Source organism: Vipera ursinii (genome assembly GCF_947247035.1).
Source record: "Vipera ursinii genome assembly, chromosome: 4".
NCBI lineage: Eukaryota > Metazoa > Chordata > Lepidosauria > Squamata > Viperidae > Vipera > Vipera ursinii.
Window position 1 is genome coordinate 18,300,599 of NC_139514.1, and position 25,260 is coordinate 18,325,858.

Genomic DNA, 25,260 nt, shown 5'->3' on the forward strand with positions numbered 1-25,260 from the left:
GAGCGAGACCCAGGACCGGACGACATGGCAAACTTCGGCCGCGTGAGGGAATTCGACACCCGACATCCCGAAAGGTGGCAATCACACCTGGGCCAGGTCGAGGGATTCCTCCTTGTCAGCAAAATCACCGATGACCGAGCAAAGGCCGCGGCGCTGCTATACATCAGCGGACCCCCCGTCTACGACGCTGCCGTCGGGCTGTTCAGCCCGGTACCCATCACCGAGGTATCCTACGCGGATCTGGTAGACCAGCTGACGAAGCATTACATGCCAGCCCGATCCGAATTGTACTGGCGGGTTCAATTTGCCCAGAAGAAACAACGTCCAGACGAACCCGCAAACGATTTCATCGCGGGGGTCCGACATGCCGCGCGGAACTGCCACTTCCCCGACCTAGAAGACCGCATCAGAGACCAGGTGGTGATCGGCCTGAGGGACGAACGTCTACAGAAGAAGCTGACGTCCAAGACCGACATGAGCCTGGCAGAGCTGACCAGAGAAATCATGGCCTACGAGTACAACCACAAGAAGAAGCCGACTACCACGACCCCAGAGAGCCCAGCGACCGTCTTCCAAGAGAGTGCAACCCTCAGTGACAGCGAAGAGTCGGTGGATTTCACCGACGGAGAAGCCCTGCAGCGCAGAATGGAACGCAGGCTACCGAGGAGAAGCGACACTTCGGACCGCCGAAGGTCCAGGAACCCCCCTCCGCCACCGCCGCGCTACGAGCAACGGGCCGCCTGCGCCAGCTGCGGGGGCAACCATACCCGAGGAAGCTGCCGGTTCAGAAATGCTAAGTGCCACAATTGTGGGAAGACTGGCCACATCAAACCGGTGTGCCGCAGCAAGGGCCGTGACAACATCAATGATTTGGAGGCAAACTCCCCAGGTAGGCCAGCTACCCAGGCCAACAGGAAAAAAACGCCAGGGGCCCTGGTAGAAACAATTGACAGGGTAATTTCCTTCAAAACATATCAGGAGATCTGTCAACAAGGCAAGGGAAAAATTCCTCTGAGGCAAACCCAGGTCCACCTAGCAGACTTCCAGAAAACCCCTATTCCTCTGGAAGGGAGGGCTACAATGACAGTCGAGTACAAATCTTTCAAGGGTCCCCTAGAAGTGCTGGTAACGCCCGGAAATCGCACCAACCTGATAGGGCTGAACTGGTTCGGGCCGTTAGGGATCGCCATAACGGGGGTAAATACTGTACAATCACCCAGTCTCGAAGCAGTTTGCAATAAGTATGCAGACGTCTTCGATGGCACATTAGGAAAATACACGGGTTCCCCTATCTCTTTACAATTAAACCCAGCAATCCAACCCATTAAGATAAGGGCTAGGAGAGTGCCCTTTGCCCTTAAAGAAAAAATTGAAAGAGAACTAGAGCGCCTCGTAGGGCTCGGGGTACTTGAACCTACAGATGGGGGAAGCTGGGAGACCCCAATAGTCACCCCGGTAAAGCCTAACGGGGAAATAAGATTATGCGCGGACTATAAGGCGACCCTCAACTTAGCGCTCAGCCCCCATGCTTACCCGGTGCCAGCGGTAAGGGACGTTTTTGCTTCCATCCGCTCCGGCGCCATATTTGCCAAACTTGATCTCACGCAGGCGTATTTACAACTGCCTGTCACTAATGACACCGCGGAAGCCCAGACAATTGTCACCCACCGTGGTGCCTTTAAAGTAAAGAGGCTACAATTCGGCATATCCGCAGCCCCGGGTATTTTCCAGGGTATCATGGAGAAAACCCTGAAAGGACTACCGGGGGTCTGCCCCTACTTCGACGATGTTCTCATCGCCGGAGAAAATGAAGCAAATTTAGCTGACAGGCTGTCAGCTGTGCTGAGCCGGCTCAGGGAAGCCGGCCTCAAACTAAAGCGGGAAAAGTGCTCCATTGGAGTCACATCCACCGAGTTCCTAGGGTACAAAATAGACGGTCAAGGTATCCACCCTACCACAGAAAAACTAAGGGCTATTCAAACGGCACCAAGCCCCAGGAATAAACAGGAACTCCAAGCCTTTTTAGGGCTATTAAACTTTTACCATGCCTTTATTCCCCACAAAGCCACTATCGCAGAACCTCTGCATAGACTCCTAGATAAGGGAACTGCCTGGTCCTGGACCAAAGTTCAGGAAAATAGCTTTCAATCACTCAAAAAGATTATTTGCAATAGTTCTACGATCACCCTTTTCCGAGAAGATACACCAATATGCGTCGCTTGCGACGCATCTCCCTATGGAATTGGGGCAGTATTAAGTCATGAATATGAAGACGGCACCCAAAGACCCATAGCCTTTTATTCACGTACTCTGTCAAAAGCAGAAAGAAATTACGCACAAATAGACAGAGAAGCCCTAGCAATAGTCGCAGAGGTTAAAAAATTTCATGACTACCTTTATGGGAGACCCTTCACTATATACACAGATCACAAACCCCTATTAGGAATATTCACTTGGAATAAAATAACACCTCAGATTCTCTCTCCGAGAATACTACGGTGGTCCACATTCTTATCTGCCTATTCTTATCAGTTAATCCATAAACCAGGGAAGGAATTAGGACACGCAGACTGCCTCAGCAGACTGCCAATTCCAAGCAAGGACCCAGACCCAGCCCCGGCTGGAATGATCCTAGCAATTTCACAACTTCCAGACTGCCCCCTCTCTGCTAAGATTATAGCACACAACTCAGCTAGGGACAAAATACTCAGCAGAATTCTCAGGTGGGCCACAACAGGGTGGCCAGCAAAAAACCCACACCCCCAATTCCAGCCATACTTCAACAGGAAAAATGAAATATCTTCACATAAGGGATGCCTGCTATGGGGAAATCGAGTCATAATACCAAATAGGAACACAAATCAAACATTAGACATTTTACACGAAGGACATCCCGGCATTGTCAAGATGAAAGCCATGGCCAGAAGTTATGTTTGGTGGCCTGGCATAGATAAGGAAATAGAGAAATATGTGGGAGGGTGCTATACCTGTCAAGCAACCCGGAACGAACCACCCCAGGCACCCATTCACAAATGGGAAACGACAAAAAACCCATGGTCACGCATACATTTAGACTTTGCAGGACCTATCCAGGGACAGAGTTTCCTAATTGTAGTTGACAGTTATTCTAAATGGTTGGAAGTCACTCCCCTTAGAAAAACTACATCTGGAGCCACAATACAAGCCCTAAGGCCTCCCAGACACCATAGTTTCAGACAATGGCCCTCAATTCACCTCTCGTGAATTTCAGATCTTCGCTATGAAGAATTGTATTAGGCTGGTCACGTCTGCGCCATTCCACCCATCGACGAACGGGATGGCTGAAATTATGGTACGTTCTACTAAAGAAGCTTTGAAAAAATTCGTCAAAGGGAACTGGCAGCGGCGACTCAGCCAGTTCCTAATGTCACAACATGCAACGCCATGCTCAACAACCGGCAAATCACCGGCGGAACTAAGATGGGGGAGAAGGCTGATAACGCGGCTCGACAGATTACATCCTGACACGTTTCCGGAAGAAAACGAGCTTCCCCAACCAAACCGTACACTCACACCAGGCCAAATGATATGGGCACGATCTTATACAGATACAAACAAATGGGTCCAGGGGACAGTCCTTAAACAAACAGGACCCATTTCCTATCTCATATCCACACAAACTCACGGCAATCTACGCCGCCACATAGACCAACTAAGACCCAGACAACCACCACACACCCCAGAACCCCAACCGGAGGAACGGGACCAACAACCCCCCCCCCGGAAATACTACCAATGCTGAACCAAGACGAAGAGGAACTAAGAGACGCGCTACCAGCAGAACCAGACGTCGGCCCTCTTCCACGCCGTTCCAACAGGAACCGAAGGACCCCCGCCTACCTAAAGGACTACCAATGGGCAGGTTCCAACGTTCTAGGGGGAGGGAACGCTCCAGGGGAGGGGTAAGGGGTGTATTATATGTATAAACATCTTTAATATATCAGTAACAAGTCAAACGGTGAGGTAAACCGATTTGACAGAAGAACACGCGGGAACTTTGACAGCTGTCAAAGTTCCTCGCAAGGCGCAGGCGCAACCACTGACAGCTCGCGGCTGTCAAAACACCGAGCCATGCGGAAGCCGGAGCTGTCAAATACAGACGACGCAGATTGGTCGGAAGAGACGCGGCGCCAAAACAAACAAACCTGATTGGTTCTCACTGACAGCCGCCGGCTATAAAAGCCGGCAAGTTATTCTGTTGTTGTCTTTGCTCTAAATAAATCTTAAGTTAACTAGCCTGTCGTCCCGAGTGGTCCTTCGGCTACTTCAGAAACCCTATACCATTTCAGACAAATGGCTGGCCAGTCTCGTCTTAAAAACTTCCAGTGTTGAGGCATTCACCACTTCTGGAGGCAGGTTGTTCCACTGGTTAATTGTTCTAACTGTCAGGAAGTTTCTCCTTAGTTCTAGATTGCTTCTCTCCTTGACTAGTTTCCATCCGTTGCTTCTTGTCCTGCTTTCAGGTGCTTTGGAGAATAGCTTGACTCCCTCTTCTTTGTGGCAGCCCCTGAGATATTGGAACACTGCTATCATGTCACCCCTCACCCTTCTCTTCGTTAAACTACACATACCCAATTCCAGCAACCGTTCCCTATATGTTTTAGCCTCCAGTCCCCCAATCATCTTTGTTGCTCTTCTCTGTACTCTTTCCAGAGTCTGATGGTATGTTTGATGGTATTCTATTTAAAAGTTTGATTAGGTCTATAATTAAACAGAATTTTATTTAAAACAAACTTTAAGAGTGCTGAGCCAAAATAAATCTGTTATGCCCCCTTCTAAAATGTAACAAAAGGAAGGAGATGATCTCAGGATCAGCAATTAGCATTCTAGGTTCTGCAACAGCAGAGGCAGAATTAGCAGTTGATGTTAAGAAAGGACATGTAAAAGATCCCATCCAAGAGCTAGGAATGTAGGACTGACTGTAGAGATGTGACTGTGTATGTCATACCGAATACTTGAATACTTCTGTATGTGATTATCTGTTGGAGGGCATTTTGTTTTTCACAGATGCTAATGAGGGAGATACTAAGACATGAGTCTCCCTTTCATGGGTCTTCTGAAACTAATATTTAGAAGAACGTTGCATTCCAATGAAATGATAATATTGTGTCTCAGAACAAACAGCTGATGGTAATACTTTTTTGCCTCCTTTCCTACTGACCATTACAATAGAATTTGCCTTTTTCACATAGAGATCAACAGCCTCAGTGAATCAACTATGGCCACCAAGATCATTTTCCTAGAGAGCTATAGGCAGCTTAAACCATATACATGATGAAGTTGCCTGTTGTGAATCACACTTAAAATTAAATAGCTTCAGAATGTTGTACAAATGTGGCCAATGGTATTAACCATCCTGATTAAAAGAGTTGTCCGAACAATATTTCTGGCTTACATTTACGTTTTAAGCAGCCTTTCCTACTCCAGAGAACCAAATTCTTCCTATGCCTGCATTGGCAATAGGAAAAAAGTTATTTGGATGCCATCTAGTGGCTTAAGTGGCTTAAGATGCAGATATAAATTATTTAGCACCTATCCAGCCACATCACATCTGAAAGGGCCCAAACGAATACTGGTGTCTGCTTGGTTCCCTTGGGACTATCTATAATTACACTTAAACCTGTTTACATGATACTGAACTGCAAACTAGGCAAGCACATTTTACCCAACCATGTTTTCTAAAACCAACATGTATTATTAGTTCATTGCTTGGCTAGCTGGGGGAATTTTGGGGGTTGAAATCCACATATCTTAAAGTTACCAAGCTGAAGTGGTATGTTTAGTATTGCAGAAAGTTTGAAAATTGAGCAAATAACCAGTTTACCATGGGAACCTGCCTCCAGAAGCTGTGAATGTTCCAACACTGGAAGTTTTTAAGAGGAGTCCCTTCCAACTTTATTATTATTGTTATTATTAACTATTATATTATTACACAAAGGGCTCAGTGGGTTAGGACGCTGAGCTTGTCGATCAGAAGGTCGGCAGTTTGGCGGGTCGAATCCCAAGTGCCGGGTAACAGAGTGAGCACCTGTTACTCGTCCCAGCTTCTGCCAACCTAGCAGTTCGAAAGCACATAAAAATACAAGTAGAAAAATAGGGACCACCACGGTGGGAAGGTAACAGCGTTCCGTGCGCCTTTGGCGTCTAGTCATGCCGGCCACATGACCACGGAGACATCCTCGGACAAACGCTTGCTCTTCGGCTTTGAAACGGAGATGAGCACCGGCCCCTAGAGTCGGAAACGACTACCACGCATGTGCGGTGGAACCTTTACCTTTACCTATTATTACACATGCCTAGAAAAGGAGAGCATTCATAATTTATTGTCAGCCTATTTGTCTTTAAGTTTTGATCGAGTTTATATTCCTGAGTTTTTTTAAAAAATTGATATATTAATCCACTTTAGTCATTTTGGTTGTGCAATGGAGAGTATTAATACAGGGACCATGATTATTTCCCCCAAGCATTAAATTCTCCAAAATTGTATTTATTAACATCCTCTAGTTATATATACTTATATTGTCCATTATCAAACTATCTTTTTAGGCTGCAAATATCTAGGTAATGAATAAAGCATAGCAATTTTCTGAGCATAGAATAGAAAGTGCAAAGTTGGATGAGATTTCAGTAATATCACAAGCTATCACTCATCATTCATCTGGTGCTATTCTGATATTCTCACATGAGATCTTTGAGATGAAGCCAATTTGAATTTTATTTGGGGGTCTACAAATGCTCTGTGCTAACAATCCCTGCTCTATGAAAGGGTTTCCATGTGATTAGATTCCTGATTCTCTAAATTTTTATTACAAGGACAGAATATTCTAACTAAAGGTTCACTTAAGTTTGAACTTATTCATTGCCAGAGGTAGTTTGTTTTTTATCCTGTATTGTACAGGAACTCAAGATGATGTACGTATTACTCTCACTTATTATTCCCCCATAACAGCAATACTGTGATGTAGATTGGGTTGAGAGCAAGCAACAGGCTCATAATCACCCAATGAGCTTCTGGGGCTAGGATGGACCAGATCTTGCTCGATAGTAGTAACTGTGAGAGAGATCTTGGAGTCCTAGTGGACAATCACTTAAATATGAGCCAGCAGTGTGCTGCAGCTGCCAAAAAAGCCAACACAGTGCTAGGCTGCATTAACAGAGGAATAGAATCAAGATCACGTGAAGTACTAATACCACTTTACAATGCCTTGGTAAGGCCACACCTGGAATACTGCATCCAGTTTTGGTCACCACGATGTAAAAAAGATGTCGAGACTCTAGAAAGAGTACAGAGAAGAGCAACAAAGATGATTGGGGGACTGGAGGCTAAAACATATAGGGAACGGTTGCTGGAATTGGGTATGTGTAGTTTAATGAAGAGAAGGGTGAGGGGTGACATGATAGCAGTGTTCCAATATCTCAGGGGCTGCCACAAAGAAGAGGGAGCCAAGCTATTCTCCAAAGCACCTGAAAGCAGGACAAGAAGCAACGGATGGAAACTAGTCAAGGAGAGAAGCAACCTAGAACTAAGGAGAAACTTCCTGACAGTTAGAACAACTAACCAGTGGAACAACCTGCCTCCAGAAGTGGTGAATGCTCCAACACTGGAAGTTTTTAAGAAGAGACTGGCCAGCCATTTGTCTGAAATGGTATAGGGTTTCCTGCCTTAGCAGGGGGTTGGACTAGATTTGTATTATTTTTAATTTTATTAAATTTGTATACCGCCCTTCTCCCGAAGGACTCAGGGCGGTGAACAGGGCATATATAAATAGCAAATACAAAATTAAAAGGGAATTAAACAAATGCCCAGATAAAAAACAATACAATATAAGATGACCTCCAAGGTCCCTTCCAACTACTTCTTCTTCTTCTTCTTCTTCTTCTTCTTCTTCTTCTTCTTCTTCTTCTTCTTATTATTATTATTATTATTATTATTATTATTATTATTATTATTATTTATCTTAAGTCATCCTTGATCTTGTCCAATACCTCAACTGCTGAACCACATGGCTCTCAAAACTCTCAGGAATTTTTACCTTCTGAAGCCACCTAAATCAGGGGTGTCCAGTTTGGCAACTTCAAGGCTTGTCGCAACTCCCAGAATTCCTCAGCCAACATGCGAGTTGAAGTCCACAAGCCTTAAAAGTTGCTAAACCTAAATTATTTTCTGATCATGTTAATGTAAAGCAGTGTTTCTCAACCTCAGCAACTTTAAGGACTTCAAGTCCCAGAATTCCCCAGCCACGCTGAAGTTCACAAATTCTACATCAATCTAGTCATTCTGTGCAAGTGATGAAGCAAGCTGCAGTTCACCAAAATGTATTGCCTTTTAACAAAATGTGTTAGAAAACTTGCTATCAGACTCCTGGTTTTATTTTCTTTACTTACCAGACTAACCCTACAATTTCCATAAACTGAGAGCCGAAACTTGCTTCAGCAGATAGTGGAGCCATAGCGATTTGGACGGATCTCAGAAGATAAGTAGAATCAGAAACCAATAAAACTATTATTAAAAAAAAAGAAGTTAAGTAGAATCAGCTCTGGTTAATATATGGATGGGAAACAGGTTGGAATTCCAGAGCTCTTGGCTTGACTGAAAACATCTTGGAAAAAAGACAATGAAAAACATCTTCCAAAACATTACCAAGAAAATTAGATACTATTACCAGGTCTTAACTTTTGCTGTAAACTCACCTTCTGCTTAGAAGACCACAAGGGGAATCTAGAAAGGTTGGGTCTACAGCACTTGTGCTTCTTCAAATATAAGAACTTGTTACTTCCAATACAATTAATTCAAGAGGGCTTTAGCAAGCACAGAAAGAGCAGGAAAACCAAGTATGCACCACATTTAACTTATCTCAAAAAACTCCGGCAACAAGCGAGTCCCCATATACAGTACATCAATTAGTGCTCTTCTAAAGAAGGGTAGGGTAAAATAATGAAATCAGACATTGAGTGAAAACTCAGAATAATGTTTTATTGTGTGGCTATTAAGCAAAACTAAGTTGTACATTTCATTCCCTTAGTAAACGGATGGTGAAAAGCCTCAATTTTGCTATTTACTCACAGGCAGAATGGCTATATTTGATAAAGTGTAACTTTGAATTGAACCAATAACATAAATCTTAACTAGGGAAAAAAAATCAAAAGTAGCATATTTTTCCCATATGATCCTAGAGGTCAAGTTAATCCTGTCTTCCGTAAGAAACCTGATAGGTCTTATCACCCCAATGTGGTAGTAGAAAGCTCCAGCTCCTCCTTTTCACACAAGGGTATAAAGGGTAGATATGAAATAAATAAGGTAAAAAAAGTAGCAAAGGGGGCACAATGGCTCAGTGGTTCAACTGAGCTTATCAGCTAGAAACCTGACAGTTCGTGTTCGTGATCTGAATGTCGGGGGATGGGGTGAGCTCCCCTTCTTCCTTCAACTTTTGTCCGCCTAGCAGTTCAAAAGCATGCAAATGTGAGTAGATAAATAGATACCAGTTCGGTGGGAAGGAAAAAGTGCTCCGTATGCCTTGGCGTATAGTGATACTGGCCACATGATCATGGAAATGTCTTCAGATGACGCCGGCTCCCTCAACTAAAAAACGGAGATGAGCACCACCCCCTAGAGTCAGAAATGGGGAAAGCTTTACCTTTACCTTTAAGTACCGAGACCCACTGTGAACAATTCTCTAGAATTTTTCAAGTACCTTGTGTTTCAAAAAGACAAAAATGCCCAGGGGACAATGAGAGAACTTAGTCCTTGTTTTTCCTCCAAGCCACTTTTAAATAAGACTTGATTCTTTGTTTTCTGTTCCCAGAGGTGGGACAATAATTCTTGGAAGTGTCATCACATTATTATTTAAATGGCATAAAAAACATCAGCTATGTTTCTCATCACTCTTTTCAAGGAATATACAACAAGTAGGATTAAGCTCATACCCCCTACTTCTACTTCATCAAGAGCACTCAAATTGTCTCCTTGGAGCTGCTACAGAAGCAAATTTGGAACAGTAACCAAGAGTTCCCATATTATTCTGCTCGTATCAGGAGTGGGAGAACTTATGCCCCTTCAGAAGTTGCAACTGTCAGCAAGTCCAACTAGTGTGGTCAAAGGTGAAAGATGCTGGGAGGTATAATTCAGCAACTATACTTTAGCAAGGTGACAAATATCTCCCTTCTCTCTCTCTCTCTCTCTCTCTCTCTCTCTCTCTCTCTGTGTGTGTGTGTGTGTATGTGTGTGTGTGTGTGTGTGTGTGTGTAGTCACCGGTGTGACTACTGCCTGTCGATGGCCTTCAGGATAGGCTGACACAGGAAATAAAGATTTGTCCCATGTTTGGGGTCTAGCAAGGTAATCTAAAAATAGTTAACAAGCATTTGTCATATATCTCCCCTTGCTTCTCAGCTAACAAAGCGAGAGAGATCCTGTGGCTTAGAGGTGAAAACAACTGCCTAATGTGTAATCAGCCCAGGTTGGAATCTCGGAAGGGTATGGCTGACTGATGAAAACTAATAAGTTTGAAATGCATATCAGTCTCCCTTAATTCTTTGTTAGCAATTTAAAATTTACACAAATATGAGCTGTCACTAGCAAGGTAATCTAAAAATAGTTAACAAGCATTTGTCATATATATATATATATATATATATATATATATATATATATATATATATATATATATATATATATATATATATATATACACACACACACACACACACATATATATATATACACACACACACACATATACATATATATATATATATATATATATATATATATATATATATATATATATATACATATACATATATACATATATGTATATATATATGCATTCATACAATTTGGGAAACCACTTGTTGTTAACAGTATCTTTATATTTTCAAAGAAATTGATCTACACATAGATTATCTTCTGCAAAAAATAAAATATCTTGTTTGGTTGCAGAACAGGTACACTTCAAGTGTGTTTGTGCATGTCTCTGCATGTTAACTAGATAAAGATGAGAGTCTCTTACAGGATTCACACTTTCAAAATGCAAGATTTCTCATTCCTCATGGTTTAGCAATCTGGGAGATAAGGATCCTTCACTAACCTTGATCTGTGTTCCGAGTCTCTCTGTTGCTAGCTGCCATCTGATTTTATGTTTTGTTTTTCTTTCTTGTTTTCCATCTTTCCATTTTCTTTTTGCTAACCTCATTGGCCATGTATAAGTTTGAAATCACATAAGAAATTACTCAAAATAAGGCATATGATTATTCTGAGTATAATCTGGCTTTCTTTGATAGAAAGACAGTCTAGTATCTACTTTGCTATTCACTTGTCAGCTCTAAGAATAATCTTCAATAAACAAGAATTAATATCAGTGTTCCAAGTAAGGATCTAGCCCTCCTTGTTTTGGTGTTACATTTCCAGACTTTGTCATGAGTACAAATTCCATAATTGGCCTTTCTCCAGTTTGTCCACCATAACATAGTGTCATCTGGTGCTTTCTGATTTCTCCAGAGCAACTCCAGCAGCTGAAATTTCATATTTCACAAGGCTGTTAATTTTGTAGTTGTGTCTTCTGCCTGGCTGTTGTCTTTGTTGCACTGTGTTGTCAAAGTGTCAGTGGAATCCAGGTGGTTCTCCTCAATTTTTAAAGCAAGGTTGTCAAATCCAGTACTATCTGCCATTGGCAAGGTGGTTGAGGGAACCTCTGCAGTACGGGTTGGGGTGGAGCAATACATGATGAAGCCAATCATGATGACCACAAAGGATAAGAGATACAGCACGGAAAACTGATCAACATAAAAAGAGAGAAAGAGAAGTATAGAGATGAATAGTCTCTTCCATACAAATATGGATAACCATAAAATCCATCTACCCTAAAAATGGGCATCCAGAGGAGTGAGGGATATTATACGCATTATGACATCAGTGCATAAATGATATAAATGATACAATTTGCATCAATTATATGATGATACAAATAACCCTCTATTTGTGTCATTTATATAATAACATGATACAGACCACATCAACATAGTTTATACTAGATGTCTATGCATTTTGTGGCTTTTTTAACAGCAAAGGCTTTACTGAAATGACAGAGGATTTACTGTATCAAATTCTTTCAATTATATATGGATGAATTACAGGGTTAACTCAAGACCTGTGCTATTTGATGGACCGATTGAGAAGTTGGGAGAGGGAGGTTTAATTCTAGGCTTTGCCCCAATCTCACGTCACTTTTGCTCTACTTAGCCAGCTTTGCTTCTAACCTTCCCTCCCATTGTTGATTCAAACAATTGGACAAACAAACAACAGAAGAAAATAAGTCTTAGGTCTAGCATTAGCTTCAACGTTTCTTCAAAACCGAAGATATGATTTAGTTACAGGAGCAGATTTATGCTGGTAGCCATTGGTATCCATCTTGAGCTTTCACCTTTGATTTTGGTAGGTAAACTGAAATGTATCTATCTATAAGATTTGAATGCAGAAGATCAGAAAAGCATGAAAAGCTCTGAAGCTCTTTCAGTCCCCAGACTAAAGGTAGATGATCTACTTGCCAGAAATTCTAGAAGAACCCATAAGCAGCTCCAAGCTATCTATCATTAGTAAAATAATGTACTAGGGCTCCATACATGAGGAAATAGCTTTTATTCAAGGCACCAAAGCCATATGCAAAGGTGAGACTCTATCTCAAAATGTTTTATAACACTCCAATTTGGCAGTCATCCAAATCAGGAGACAAATTATGAGCACTTTTGCTTCCACGTGATATTTTAATTGCTGCTGGTAGACAAGGAAATTTATAGAATAGGCATGTATTTATTTATTTTTACCTTCGACTTGGGGAAGGGAAGCTGAAGACCCATTCCCATGGAGATTCTCTGATCTCTGTCACTAAAAGTTATAGGCATGATTTGCTGCTTTTAGTCAACAGTTGACCACATGGGTCCCCCTAAGTCTTCCTAAAACCTTGTTAGTGCTCTACAGACCTATATTAACATGTCTCTGCTGTTTTCTTGGCAACCAAATGAAACAAGGTTGCCACTGTCTTCTTCTGAGATGTTTTCCTAACCTCCAAGTCAGGTTTATAGCCCAGAGATTCCCAGTGTTTCCTATCCAAATATTAACTAGATCCAATTTGATCAGTTTTTTCAAGATCAGCAAAGATACCATCATCTGCTGTAATTGGACAGTAATTATACTAACTATAACGAGTTATATTTCTGTTTAAGTATAAATGAAATGAAACCAAGTTTACTTTTCTGCCCTGATTCCTGGCACATCATTCAAAAACAAAGTGTGTCCTTTGGTGTCCAAGTCATCATGGATACCTGCTGCAAATATTTAGAAGTCTTTAAATCCAATCACAAATAAAGCTTTAGCCAATTAAACATTGGCCTGAGCATATTTGAATGAATTGCTCTGAGGTGTGGAAAACTCTGGCTGTCTTAAGAAAAATGTAATTAGTTGGTTAAATATAATTCTTCTTCTGAGAAAAGAACCTGTTAAGAATCCTGAGTAAGCTGAAAAGCTTAAGTAATCTTTAATCAACAAGAGTTAGTGCAATAAAGGTTCTCTTTTGAAGGTAGCTTCGTTCCAGCTCCACATTATATATTCCAACTCAGTTGCTTCTCCTAAACTGCCACCCACGCTTATTTCCTATTGTTCTGTTAAAGGTGAAATAGATGTGACTGAACTATGGACCTTATGAATGGGAACAAAAGCTGTATGTGAATCACTTCCTAACCTTGCCTAACTCAACCCTCAATATTGTAAAACACCCAGAGGGCAACGTCATGGGATAAAGATGTACTTGTCAGATATACATAACTTGGAAATCCATTCAGAAGTAAAAAGGTGATCTATACGGAAAACAAAGAGCTTTAAAAACCAAAAGAAACTACTCTTTCAGGTCTGAAGCCAGCTCTAGGCCAAAAATCTGAGACAGCAGTTTTGCTAGGAAAAATGACCTTTTGGAGTCATAAATCTAAACTTCTTAAAAGAAGCTCAAGATTCATCTCATCCCCTCACAGGTATTTCAGCAAATCCGTTATCCAAATGCAGTAGATAATGCTGGTTTATCACTCTAAAACATTGTGTGATGGAGACTTGCACAAGCCAACAGAGTTTCACCAAATAAACCAGAGTAAACTTTCAAGGTCTTAGTCAGACTATAGGGTTGTTAACTCTGGGGAGCTTACAGAGGGCTGGTAATATGGTAATATTATGGTAATATGTGCCCTGACTTTTCCAAATTGCTATTCTCTCAATGCGGTGGCACCACAGATCTCAGAATTCATGGTGCTTTCAGGTTTCCAACTTTTAGGGAAACACGACACTACTTGTGTTCATACATTTGAACTAATTCACAAAAATGTTTAGCTTCCTTTTAGCTGAGTATGACACGTGGTTTGGAATTGTGGTTTTGACTTAGTGCAAAGTATAATCAAGATCACGGTAAGTCAACAAATCAGAGTTAAAATGATAGGGAACCTTTTTTTATTCCTGTAGGATCAGACACTTGGCAGTCAAAGTTGCATTACCAGGAAAGGTGGCTAACGTCCTATTCTCTCAAAGAACAATGTGTCTGCAGACACTCTTTTAATTTTTTTTGTGACGTAGACTGTAGTCTACAAAAACATCTGCTGTAATAAACGTGAATTCTAAACAACAAACATTAACACTACAATAAATTAGTTAGTTATTAAAAGGTTGCAAAACTGCTGATGCTTTAATTCCTTATTCCAATCATACTTGAATGTGCTCAGTTACCAGGATCCAAATCTCACTCACCTTGTAGCCAAATAGGAAAAGTCCAAAAAAAAGACTGTACAGATCAGCTGTCAGGATGCCCAAGTTGACGGAGGTGGCACTTGTCACTCTAATCACGATCGGCATGAAACTGTACAGCCCGAACATGCACAAGGCAAAAGCCAAGAAGAGCAAGGCTGGGGGAAAAAAGCAACAACTTTTCAGTTCAGAGACTGAATGTCAAGAATATATAAAAGTGTGGCAAGGGCATACACTAATATTCAGAAATTGCTTTTTCCCCACCGGTAATACTTTTTTCAGATTCTCTATTCCCAGATTCTCCCAAAACAAGTGAGAGACAACAGTATTCCCCATCCCTAGTTGCTGGTCTTCCTGGATGGCAGTGAACATAGCCAAACAATAGATGGGAATTCAAGACTGCTAAACTAAACACTAACTTATTAACGTCATATCCATAGACGTCTATAGCAAATGGAGATGACAGCAAAATGAAGACATGTACACAGTGGCTTTCATTATATATTTATTATGCAAGGAAGATTAAGTTTATTTGTAAGGTAAAGGTAAAGGTTCCCCCGCACATGCGTGCTAGTCGTTTCCGACTCTAGGGGTCGGTGCTCATCTCCGTTTCAAAGCCGAAGAGCCAGCGCTTGTCCGAGGACGTCTCCGTGGTCATGTGGCCGGCATGACTAGACGCCAAAGGCGCACGGAACGCTGTTACCTTCCCACCGTAGTGGTCCCTATTTTTCTACTTGCATTTTTACGTGCTTTCGAACTGCTAGGTGGGCAGAAGGTTGGGACGAGTAGCAGGCGCTCACTCTGCTACGCGGCACTGGGGATTCGACCCGCCAAACTGCCGACCTTCTGATCGACAAGCTCAGCGTCCTAACCCACTGAGCCACCGCGTCCCTAAATTTATTTGTAAGTTTATTTGTACTGATCCTTTATATTCAATGCAAGCAGAATGTCTGGATTTTATGCATTTTTCTTTAAACTTTTAACTAGTATTGCAGAAACCCTTTCTTTCCCCACATGGTTATTTATTTTAGTTCACTAGGTAAAATAATAAAAGTAGCCCGCAAAGCAATTCAGTTTATTTGTCCCTGTGTTGTACAACACACATACATACCAATTTTCCAGTTCCACTGAATATTAGCTATGTCTCTGTGTTCCACAATAGCTCTAAAATGGCAGGGGAAAAGAGGAGGAGAAAAAATAAAAACAGAAAAGAAATGCTCATTAAAACGAGAGGCTATTGTTTCTAGAGTCTAGAATAAAATAACAAGTAATAGATAAATTAATAGACAAATCATCTTACAACAAATTAACTTTTATTTAAAAGTTAGTCCCACAGAGTTTTGTGGATTCCATCTCAAGTCAGAATGTATAGAATTATAGCTTTGAGATCCATACACAGAAAAACATTTTCTTGCTCCTTAAAGAAGAACAGATTTATAACAGGATAAACTTTTGGAGAAATGAGCTCACTTTGTAAACTAAATTCCCTTAAAATAGTTCCATTGTACAACAGAGCGTTGGGAGGTAGCATACAGATGATGATGATATATTAAATATATATTGTATTAGAAAGCACATAAATATTTTTTGACGAGTTGTAAATTGTAACAAGCAAGTTAAGAGCATTTTTTTTTAAAAAAAAAACAACCCAGAACTTTCCAAAGTTCAAATAAAAAAACTATAAAATAGAGCCTTGGTGGAGCAGTGGGCTGATGCCTCCTTAAGTAACACCAGCTGCCTGCAATTAGTGCAGGTTCGCATCCCACCAGGCTCAAGGTTGACTCAGCCTTCCATCCTTCCGAGGTAGGTAAAATGAGGACCCAGATTGTTGGGGGCAATAAGCTGACTTTGTAATAATGCCACTTGGGGTGTGTGTGAAAGCCCTAACAAGCAGGCATATACATAGAATGAAGGCTACTGCTAAGCTTGTAAGCCGCCCTGAGTCTTCGGAGAAGGGCGGGATATAAATGTAATAATAATAAAATAAAAAAATGGTTTTATTGCATTCAAGTGCACAAGTCCATATCTCAACATTCGGCATATCAAAAAATAGGTACAGTACTCACAGTACATCATAATGGAAAAGAAGCTTACTAACTGAAAACGTATTTAGTTGCTCAGTCAATCAAGAATTCAATCAGGAGAGGATGAGAGGATTAAAATGGAAATCAAAAACATGCTTATTTAATATTCCTTTGACTTCCTTTTCTCAAAGTTAATCAGCATTTATAAATAAGCTAAAGAAGCATATTTATTCTTTAACCATTTTTCCCTCTTCTAAATGGCCTTTGATACGAAGTGTGTTGTCTTACTAGTAATATGGAGGTTTGTTGCCTGACCTCCCTTGAACTATTTCAATTATGTAAGAACCACACCTAGAAAATCAGCTTGCTATTAATATGAAGTATTACTTTAAGAAACTGTATGAAGCACACTGTGCCAGCAACTAACTCACAGCTTCAGGTTTTTTTTGGTCTAGTTCACATAATCAACTAAGTCAGTATGGAGTACAAAACTATAGACAACAGAACACTTGTGAAACTGTGCTGCTCTGATCATCCGTATTTTTGTACACTGGAAAAATTGGTGAAGAGGCAGGGAAAGTAATGAAAGTAAGAGTATACATGAAAAGGCACAAGGTAAGTCCTTAGTAGTTTATTTTATAAACAGTAACTCAGCCCAGGTGGCAAGAAACATGGGAAAAACTGTTTCAAATCATTCAGAAAGACTGTTTTAACTATGTAATTACAAACAAGAGTTGGAAATTCAAAGGACCAACATGGGTGCCTTACAAATTCTAAAGTAAATAAGCAAACATAGAAATGAACGAATGAGAAGAACAGTTGAATTTCCGCTTGCCGAAACTGTAAAAGATAAACAGTCTGTAGCAATGATTGCAGAAAGTCAGGATCTGAACCCACTAATGGTTAATCTCATAGAATCTTTAATTCCATGACTAATTCTATGAATGTCAAAGAGATTATTTGCATGAGCGACCATTGGTTGGACCTGACAGTCCATCTGGCTGCACAATCGGCCCATAAGCTGGTGAATGCTGAATTCAGGCTATGTATAAATTGTGCATATTAGATCAGGCAAGTAAATCAAAAGTTAACTTCAGAAATCTGAGTTTCCCCTGTTAACCTTATATCCTGTTTACTATAGAAGGTAAGAGATACACAGATGAAAAGATACAAAAAGTTGGGGAGAAGTAAATAAGTGTAAGAAAGCTTGGTGGGCCAGGTCAAGAAATATGAAGATCTGTCCGGTCACACCCTTGCAGGCCTACAGATGCTCAAACACCCACAAAGGTTAATTACAATGTTGACAATGGATTAATAAATTACACCCACCAATACACAGAGAGAAACCATTCTGTGCTGTGGATGGTTTTCTTAATTACAATTAAAATACATATAGTAGATCCTTACAGCTGCAGACCGCTGATAACAGTCCCAAACAAGCCCACCATTCCTAGAAACTCCATTCTGCTCAGATTTTTCACAATGTATTCCTCACTCACATTCGAAATGGCATATAATGAAGCGCCGAGGAGGACTAAGACGTCTCCAATCACCACGTCGCTTCCTGCACAGAAAACAGGGACAACAACATTGGAGGGAATTTGAATGATAAAGTTAAAATGATGATTAGTAATATTTCCAATATTAAAATGTTTATGAGAAGCTGTCTTCTTTCTCCCTAAAAGTAAAGGTAAAGGTTCCCCTGCACATGCATGCTAGTCGTTTCTGACTCTAGGGGCCGGTGCTCATCTCCGTGGACGTCTCTGTGGTCATGTGGCCGGCATGACTAGACGCCAAAGGTGCACGGAACGCTGTTACCTTCCCACCGGAGTGGTCCCTATTTTTCTACTTGCATTTTTACATGCTTTCGAACTGCTAGGTTGGCAGAAGCTGGGACGAGTAACAGGTCCTCACTCTGTTACGCGGCACTTGGGATTCGACCCACCAAACTGCCGACCTTCTGATCGACAAGCTCAGTGTCCTAACCCACTGCGTCCCTTCTTTCACCCTATACAATAAATATTGAATCAAAACCCAGTTTTGATTTACGTTGACTAGCTTCAAACATACAGTAGGTGGGATTTAGAACATTTTCTTAGATTTGCCTTCTTTTTAAAGTATACCACCCAAATAAATGATCATGACTGTCCTGAAAAAGCTAAGCAAAATCAGACCTGGAGAACAGGTCTGGGAGAAAATCAGGAAATCTTCATTATTCCAGGATAAAATAATGACAGTATTTCCATACTATTTATTAGAAGTCACCCAGCAAGGATCTTAACTTGAAAAGACTTTACTTAATATATCTGATATATCTTTTTATATGTGATTCTGAGTATATCAGGAGGCTGGAGAGGCAAGTTGAAAGCTTTTAATTTCACTTCAAATTTCTTTCCTGTGTTGTCATTTTTATACAGGCAAATTCTTCTATCTGTAAACTCTGAAGGTATTCAGATTCCAATATTTATGTACAGATAGGTTCCTTATATCATGGAAGGAAAGAATGCGCCAGAACGATATAAAAAACAGCTAGTTGGAAAGCAATGAGAGTACCCTTAAGTCAAGGTTTATGAGAAAATAACAGTTAATGACCATAAAGATCCATAAGAAACAGTATTCAAAATATTTCAAATTAATAGCAGAAGAAAATACAGACTCTTCTAAGAAGATTAGTTTGGAAAATTACTTGAACGGTCATACAAATCCTAAACAAAATATAATAAAGTAAGCCTTTTAAATTTTGTTTAAAAACAATTTAAAATCAGAAAAAAATGAACTTTTGGGGAAAAAAACCCCACAAAAAAACAGAAAAATAATACTACCGGTATTTAGATATCCAATATTTTGACTCCATATGAACTGTACTGTTTCCCATGATTGTTGGAAAGTGTTTAGTAAAAGAGGAACTTACCTATAGTTATTGAAAAATTCAGCTCAATGCTGAATTCAATCTTCTGAATTAAAGAATTCAATTCAGGTATCAAAAACCTTTTGCCTTTAATTGTACAAAACTAATTGTACAACAAGTAGCCTGTAATGTCTATACCACAGGTCGGCAACCTGCGGCTCCGGAGCCGCATGCGGCTCTTTGAGCCGTCTCTTGCGGCTCCCAGCCGCCCAGTGCGCGCGCACCTCTTCCAACGGGCAGTGGTGCGCGCGCACCTCTCCAAATGGAGAGTGGCACCGCCCGTTTGGAGAGGTGCACGCGCACCTCCCCGAATGGGCGGAGGTGCGCGCGCACCTCCCCAAACCTTTGGAGAGGTGCGCGCGTACCTCCGCGCGAATGGGCAGCGGTGCCGCTCTTTGAGGAAGCTGCCGCGGCCCGTCTCTGAAGCTGCCGAAAGCGGCAGCTTAGCAGACGGGCCGCGGCAGCTTCCTCAAAGAGCGGCGCCCCTGCCCATTCCGAGAGGTGCGCGCGCACCTCTCCGAACAACCGGAGTTGCGCGCGCACCTCCCCAAACCTTTGGGGAGGTGCGCGCGTACCTCCGCGCGAAGGGGCAGCGGTGCCGCTCTTTGAGGAAGCTGCCGCGGCCCGTCTCTGAAGCTGCCGAAAGCGGCAGCTTAGCAGACGGGCCGCGGCAGCTTCTTCAAAGAGCGGCGCCCCTGCCCATTCCGAGAGGTGCGCGCGCACCTCTCCGAACGACCGGAGTTGCGCGCGCACCTCCCCAAACCTTTGGGGAGGTGCGCGCGTACCTCCGCGCGAAGGGGCAGGGGCGCCACTCTTTGAGGAAGCAAGCTGCCGCGGCCCGTCTGCTAAGCTGCCGCTTTCGGCAGCTTCAGAGACGGGCCGCGGCAGCTTCCTCAAAGAGCGGCGCCGCTGCCCCTTCGCACGGAGGTACGCGCGCACCTCCCCAAAGGTTTGGGGAGGTGCGCGCGCAACTCCGGTCGTTCGGAGAGGTGCGCGCGCACCTCTCGGAATGGGCAGGGGCGCCTCTCTTTTTGAGGAAGCTGAGACGGGCCGCGGCAGCTTCCTCAAAGAGCGGCACCGCTGCCCATTCGCGCAGAGGTACGCGCGCACCTCCGGTCGTTCGGAGAGGTGCGCGCGCACCTCTCGGAATGGGCAGGGGCGCCGCTCTTTGAGGAAGCTGCCACGGCCCGTCTGCAAAGCTGCCGAAAGCGGCAGCTTTGCAGACGGGCCGTCGCCGTCGGGCAACCGGGAACCGGTTCCATCTCATTTTTAAAAAAATGGCAGCCGCGTGCGTGCGCGCATGCGCAAAAAACCTTTTTGCGCATGCGCGTGCATGGACACACGCACGCGGCTCCCTCTTTTTTTAATTTGTGATGGAACCGGTTCCCAGTGGCTCTTTTTCTTTTTTAGGTTGCCGACCCCTGGTCTATACTATCTATCTTTATCTGACTGAAGCCATCATGAACAAGGTATTGTTCGATTTCCTCTTCTCAGCATAATAAAAACAAGGAAACAAACCTGGAAATCAGCATTAAATCAAAAAGATCACAATGGCAGCCGCAACCATGTTTGAAGCCCCGCTCTTTGCATTTTATTTATTTTTGTATGTGTATTGTGCATGTGAGGCACACAAAAAGACATGCAACTGAAGATACCATCTTGACTTTCTTTATTCCCCGCTCTCTCCCTGTACCCCCCAATCCTAAACTTTCCCTACTAAATTCTACAGAAGCTTTGGACTTTAGATGTGAGCATCTAAAGACCATAAAACCACAAAGATTATAAAAACGATACAGCAACTGACCTCTATGGACAATTATTTTTTTTGCCTCAGCTTTGCCACCAAGCTCTCATGGTTTCTTTTGAAGACACTTATTCACATGTTTAACTAAAGTAACCATCATACGTTTTGGACTTCCTGTTAGTCATTTCTGACCCTGAAGTCAAGAAACATTCTCAGAAAAAATTGGGTCCATTGGCATCTGCAGGGCAAGGCAATGGGGCAGTGGGAGAATGATGACGGTATTATGCCATCACAACATAAGCCCTATTTCTTTGATGCACAGGTCACAACTTCACACACACACACACACACACACGAAAGAATCTGAGCTTGTGCAGCAAAACTGCTTTCAACAACTTGGTAAAAGTTTCCATGTTTGGCTTTCTCTTGAAATCAAATCCTTCCTACTCTTACTAGATGAGAAACCTTTTCTTGCTCTGAAACTTGACACCTAATCCTAATTCTACTTTCAAAGTGTGGTGCCAGAGAAGACTCTCGAGAGTTCCTTGGATTGCAAGGAGATCAAACCAGTCAACACTAAAGGAAATCAACCCTGACTGTTCTCCGGAAGGACACAGATATCGAAGCTGAAACTGAAATACTAGTGAGAAGAGAGGAATCATTGAAGAAGATCCTGATGTTGGGAAAGACTGAAGGCAAAAGGAGATATTATGTATGAGAGATGCCAGGCTGGAGTTGACACCAGATGGCATCGCTCAGCTGGCCTGATTGGTCAACCTGTCCAGCGGGAAAGGTACAACACCGGGTTGGGTGTTACCTGGCCGGCGGGAAAATAGAGCAACCGGGTTGGCTGATTTTCAGGGGCTTCAGTAGCATAAATGGGGGAACCGGGGGTTGGGCTTCACTTTTTCCATCATGTTATCAATAAACAACATCACGTACGATGCTGACTCATTATTGTGTCCACGCGGCCGCACTCGACTTAACAGGAGAAGTGGATGGCAGAGAATGAGATGGTTAGATAGTGTTCAGTGCAACGAACATGAATTTGGGCAAACTACTGTGAATAATGGATTCTATTTGATAGATAATACCGTAGAAAAACAAACAAATTACCTGCTCTTGGATATTTTCAGAACCCCAGCAGAAACCGCACATCATCTTTCCAGAATCTTAGATTCCCTCCCCACATTCTCCCTATATTTTACATTAATGGCTTAATTTAACTTTCCATAGAAATCAATAGATCAATCTCCATAAGAGCTGGACCAGGTACTGCCTTTCAGAAAGTTTCCAAATGGATGTTATTTTATTTTACTTTGAGGACAAAACTTTTAGTCCTTGTTTTATTAAGCTTTACTGCAACATGATCTTACTGAGAACTTTGTTCAATCTCCAAATTGTTCTTTTCAACAGAAATGCACATTTTTATGGGGTGGGGGATGTTTTTCCTGGCAGAGTTATAGTCTTTTAAATAAGTGAAATTAAACAAATGAAAAATTTCTGAGAACTCTGTTGCTATTGTAAGAGGGTAAGAGGTATGTTTTGGGCTACTGCCTATCATTACGGCAGCCAGAGACTTCAGCACTTTGGCCTTTATTGAACTTATGATTTTATCTAGCATATGAATCTCCTACTTGAAAAAAAAACCCTATGAAATTTAAAAGGTAGGTCAGCTTCCAGGGAAGAAATTGTAAACTGAAGATGGCTCTGCTAAAAGCAGATTCAAGGACTGCACCACAATGAAAAGCCCATCAGTGGACTGGTTCTTCATAATTCCTCTCCAGATAAGAAGAGGACTCTAAGATCACCCACAAGTGCTCCAAACAGTTGCTCCTCACAAGACTGCAAGATAGCATTTTCCAGCAGCTCTGGAAGACCAGGGAATAGCCATCTTTTGCTCAAACTGGGGAGGGTCAGCGTCTTCTAAGGACACAGGGTTCATATACAGGCAGCCCTCGACTTACAACCATTCATTTAGTGCGTTTCAAATTATATCAACATTGAAAAAGGTTCCTAATAAAATTTTATTAGGAACAGAGGAAAAAGAGATAAAAAGTATATATCAATATTTATTGGAACAGGATATGTTGGATGAGCAAGTAAAAGGCACAATGTTAATTTGGAGTAAAATTTTGGTTATGGTATTGATTTAGACAACTGGCAAGAATTATGGGAAAGGAATAGGAATACTGCATACAAAGAAAACTTATATAAGATGTCCTACAGGTGGCACCTCCCCCCTGTGAGATTAGCTAAAATGGATAAAAAGACCTCACCGAAATGTTGGAAATACAAAGAATCACTAGGGACCTACTACCATATGTGGTGGGAATGCTCAAAAGCACAAAAATTTTGGCATTTGATAAAACAGTGGTTAGAATGCAGAACATCGAGTTAAAGCCAGAACTCTTTCTGCTAGGTATTACCAAGGACAAATACAATAAAGGCAGGGCTTTTTTGTCATAGAACGCTCAGAACGGAGTTCCGGCACCTTTTTTGGATGGAACCTTGTAAGGTAGGCAAGGCGGGTTGTATGACATGTGTGAGTTCCGGCACCTTTTTCTTTTACAAAAAAAGCACTGAATAAAGGATCCCTATACCTACTACTACACATCCTAAGAGCAGCAAGATTAGCCTTTGCACAGAGATGGAAAGATAAAGAGACAACCTCAGAAGAAGAGGTAATAAATAAGATTTTATCCTGTGCTGAAATGGATAGGTTGACATTAGAACTCAAGGATAAGAGTGAAACAGATTATTATGAAATCTGGAATAAACTGTATAATTGGTTGGGGGGGGGAAATATATGGAAAAAGTTTCTGATTCAGCAAAACATATTGATCAAGAAAGATACTGGTCAAAGGAAAAACATTAAAGTGAAAAAGAAATTAAGAATATAGATGATGGGATCTACCAGAGAGAATATTGAAAAAAAGAAACATTTGTTTGAATATGTGGATTATGGATTATAGAAACCAATTGTTAATGATTTCTCTTTACAAATGTAAACCTAGCAAACACAGTTAACCAACTATTATGTGATTTATGTTTTTAAAACATAAATCACATAATAGTTGGTTAACTGTGTTTTGCGGCCCTATCTGGATCGGGAGGCCTTGTGTACGGTCACTCATGCGCTCGTGACCTCTCGCCTAGACTACTGTAACGCTCTCTACATGGGACTTCCCTTGAAGACTACTCGGAAGCTCCAACTGGTACAGAATGCGGCCGCGAGAGTTGTCTTGGGAGTTTCCCGGTACTCCCATGTTACACCTTTGCTCCGTGAGCTGTATTGGTTGCCAGTTGTCTTCCGGGTAAGGTTCAAGGTTTTGGTTATGATCTTTAAGTCCCTACATGGCATGGGTCCGCGATACCTCGAGGACCACCTGCTGCCGGCGTCGACTCCCCTCCGCCCTGTGCGCGCCCACAGAGAGGGCCTCCTCAGGGTGCCTCCTGTCAAGGAATGTCGACTGGTGGCCCCCAGGGGGAGGGCCTTCTCTGTGGGTGCTCCGGCGTTATGGAACCAACTGCCGGTCGAGCTCCGGATGGCATCAGACCTCCGATCCTTCCGTCGCGGGTTGAAGACCCATTTATTTGAACTAGCGGGTCTGGCCTGATGGGGGTACTTGGGTTTTTTATTGGTTTGTTTTAGTATTCTGGTTTTAACTTGGGCATTAATTTAATTATTTTTTAATGTTTGTATTGGTGTTTATATTTATGCCCTGTGAACCGCCCTGAGTCCCTTTGGGAGAAGGGCGGTATAAAAAT

The 25,260-nt window shown here is 42.1% G+C and overlaps 1 protein-coding gene across 2 annotated transcripts in view; it reads right to left on the bottom strand.

Moving 5' to 3' along the window:
- Positions 1-10,891: 10,891 nt before the first annotated feature.
- SLC35F2 (solute carrier family 35 member F2) overlaps positions 10,892-25,260 on the bottom strand; it is a 41,409-nt gene continuing 27,040 nt past the window's right edge. For both annotated transcript variants that reach the window (XM_083363074.1, XM_083363073.1), the window contains 4 exons: positions 18,245-18,401; positions 15,925-15,977; positions 14,817-14,971; positions 10,892-11,809 (listed from right to left, as the gene is read on the bottom strand). In XM_083363074.1, the coding sequence (XP_083219200.1) occupies positions 11,564-11,809; positions 14,817-14,971; positions 15,925-15,977; positions 18,245-18,401 (611 nt within the window). In that variant the 3' untranslated portion in view covers positions 10,892-11,563. The remainder of the gene's footprint in view (positions 11,810-14,816; positions 14,972-15,924; positions 15,978-18,244; positions 18,402-25,260) is intronic.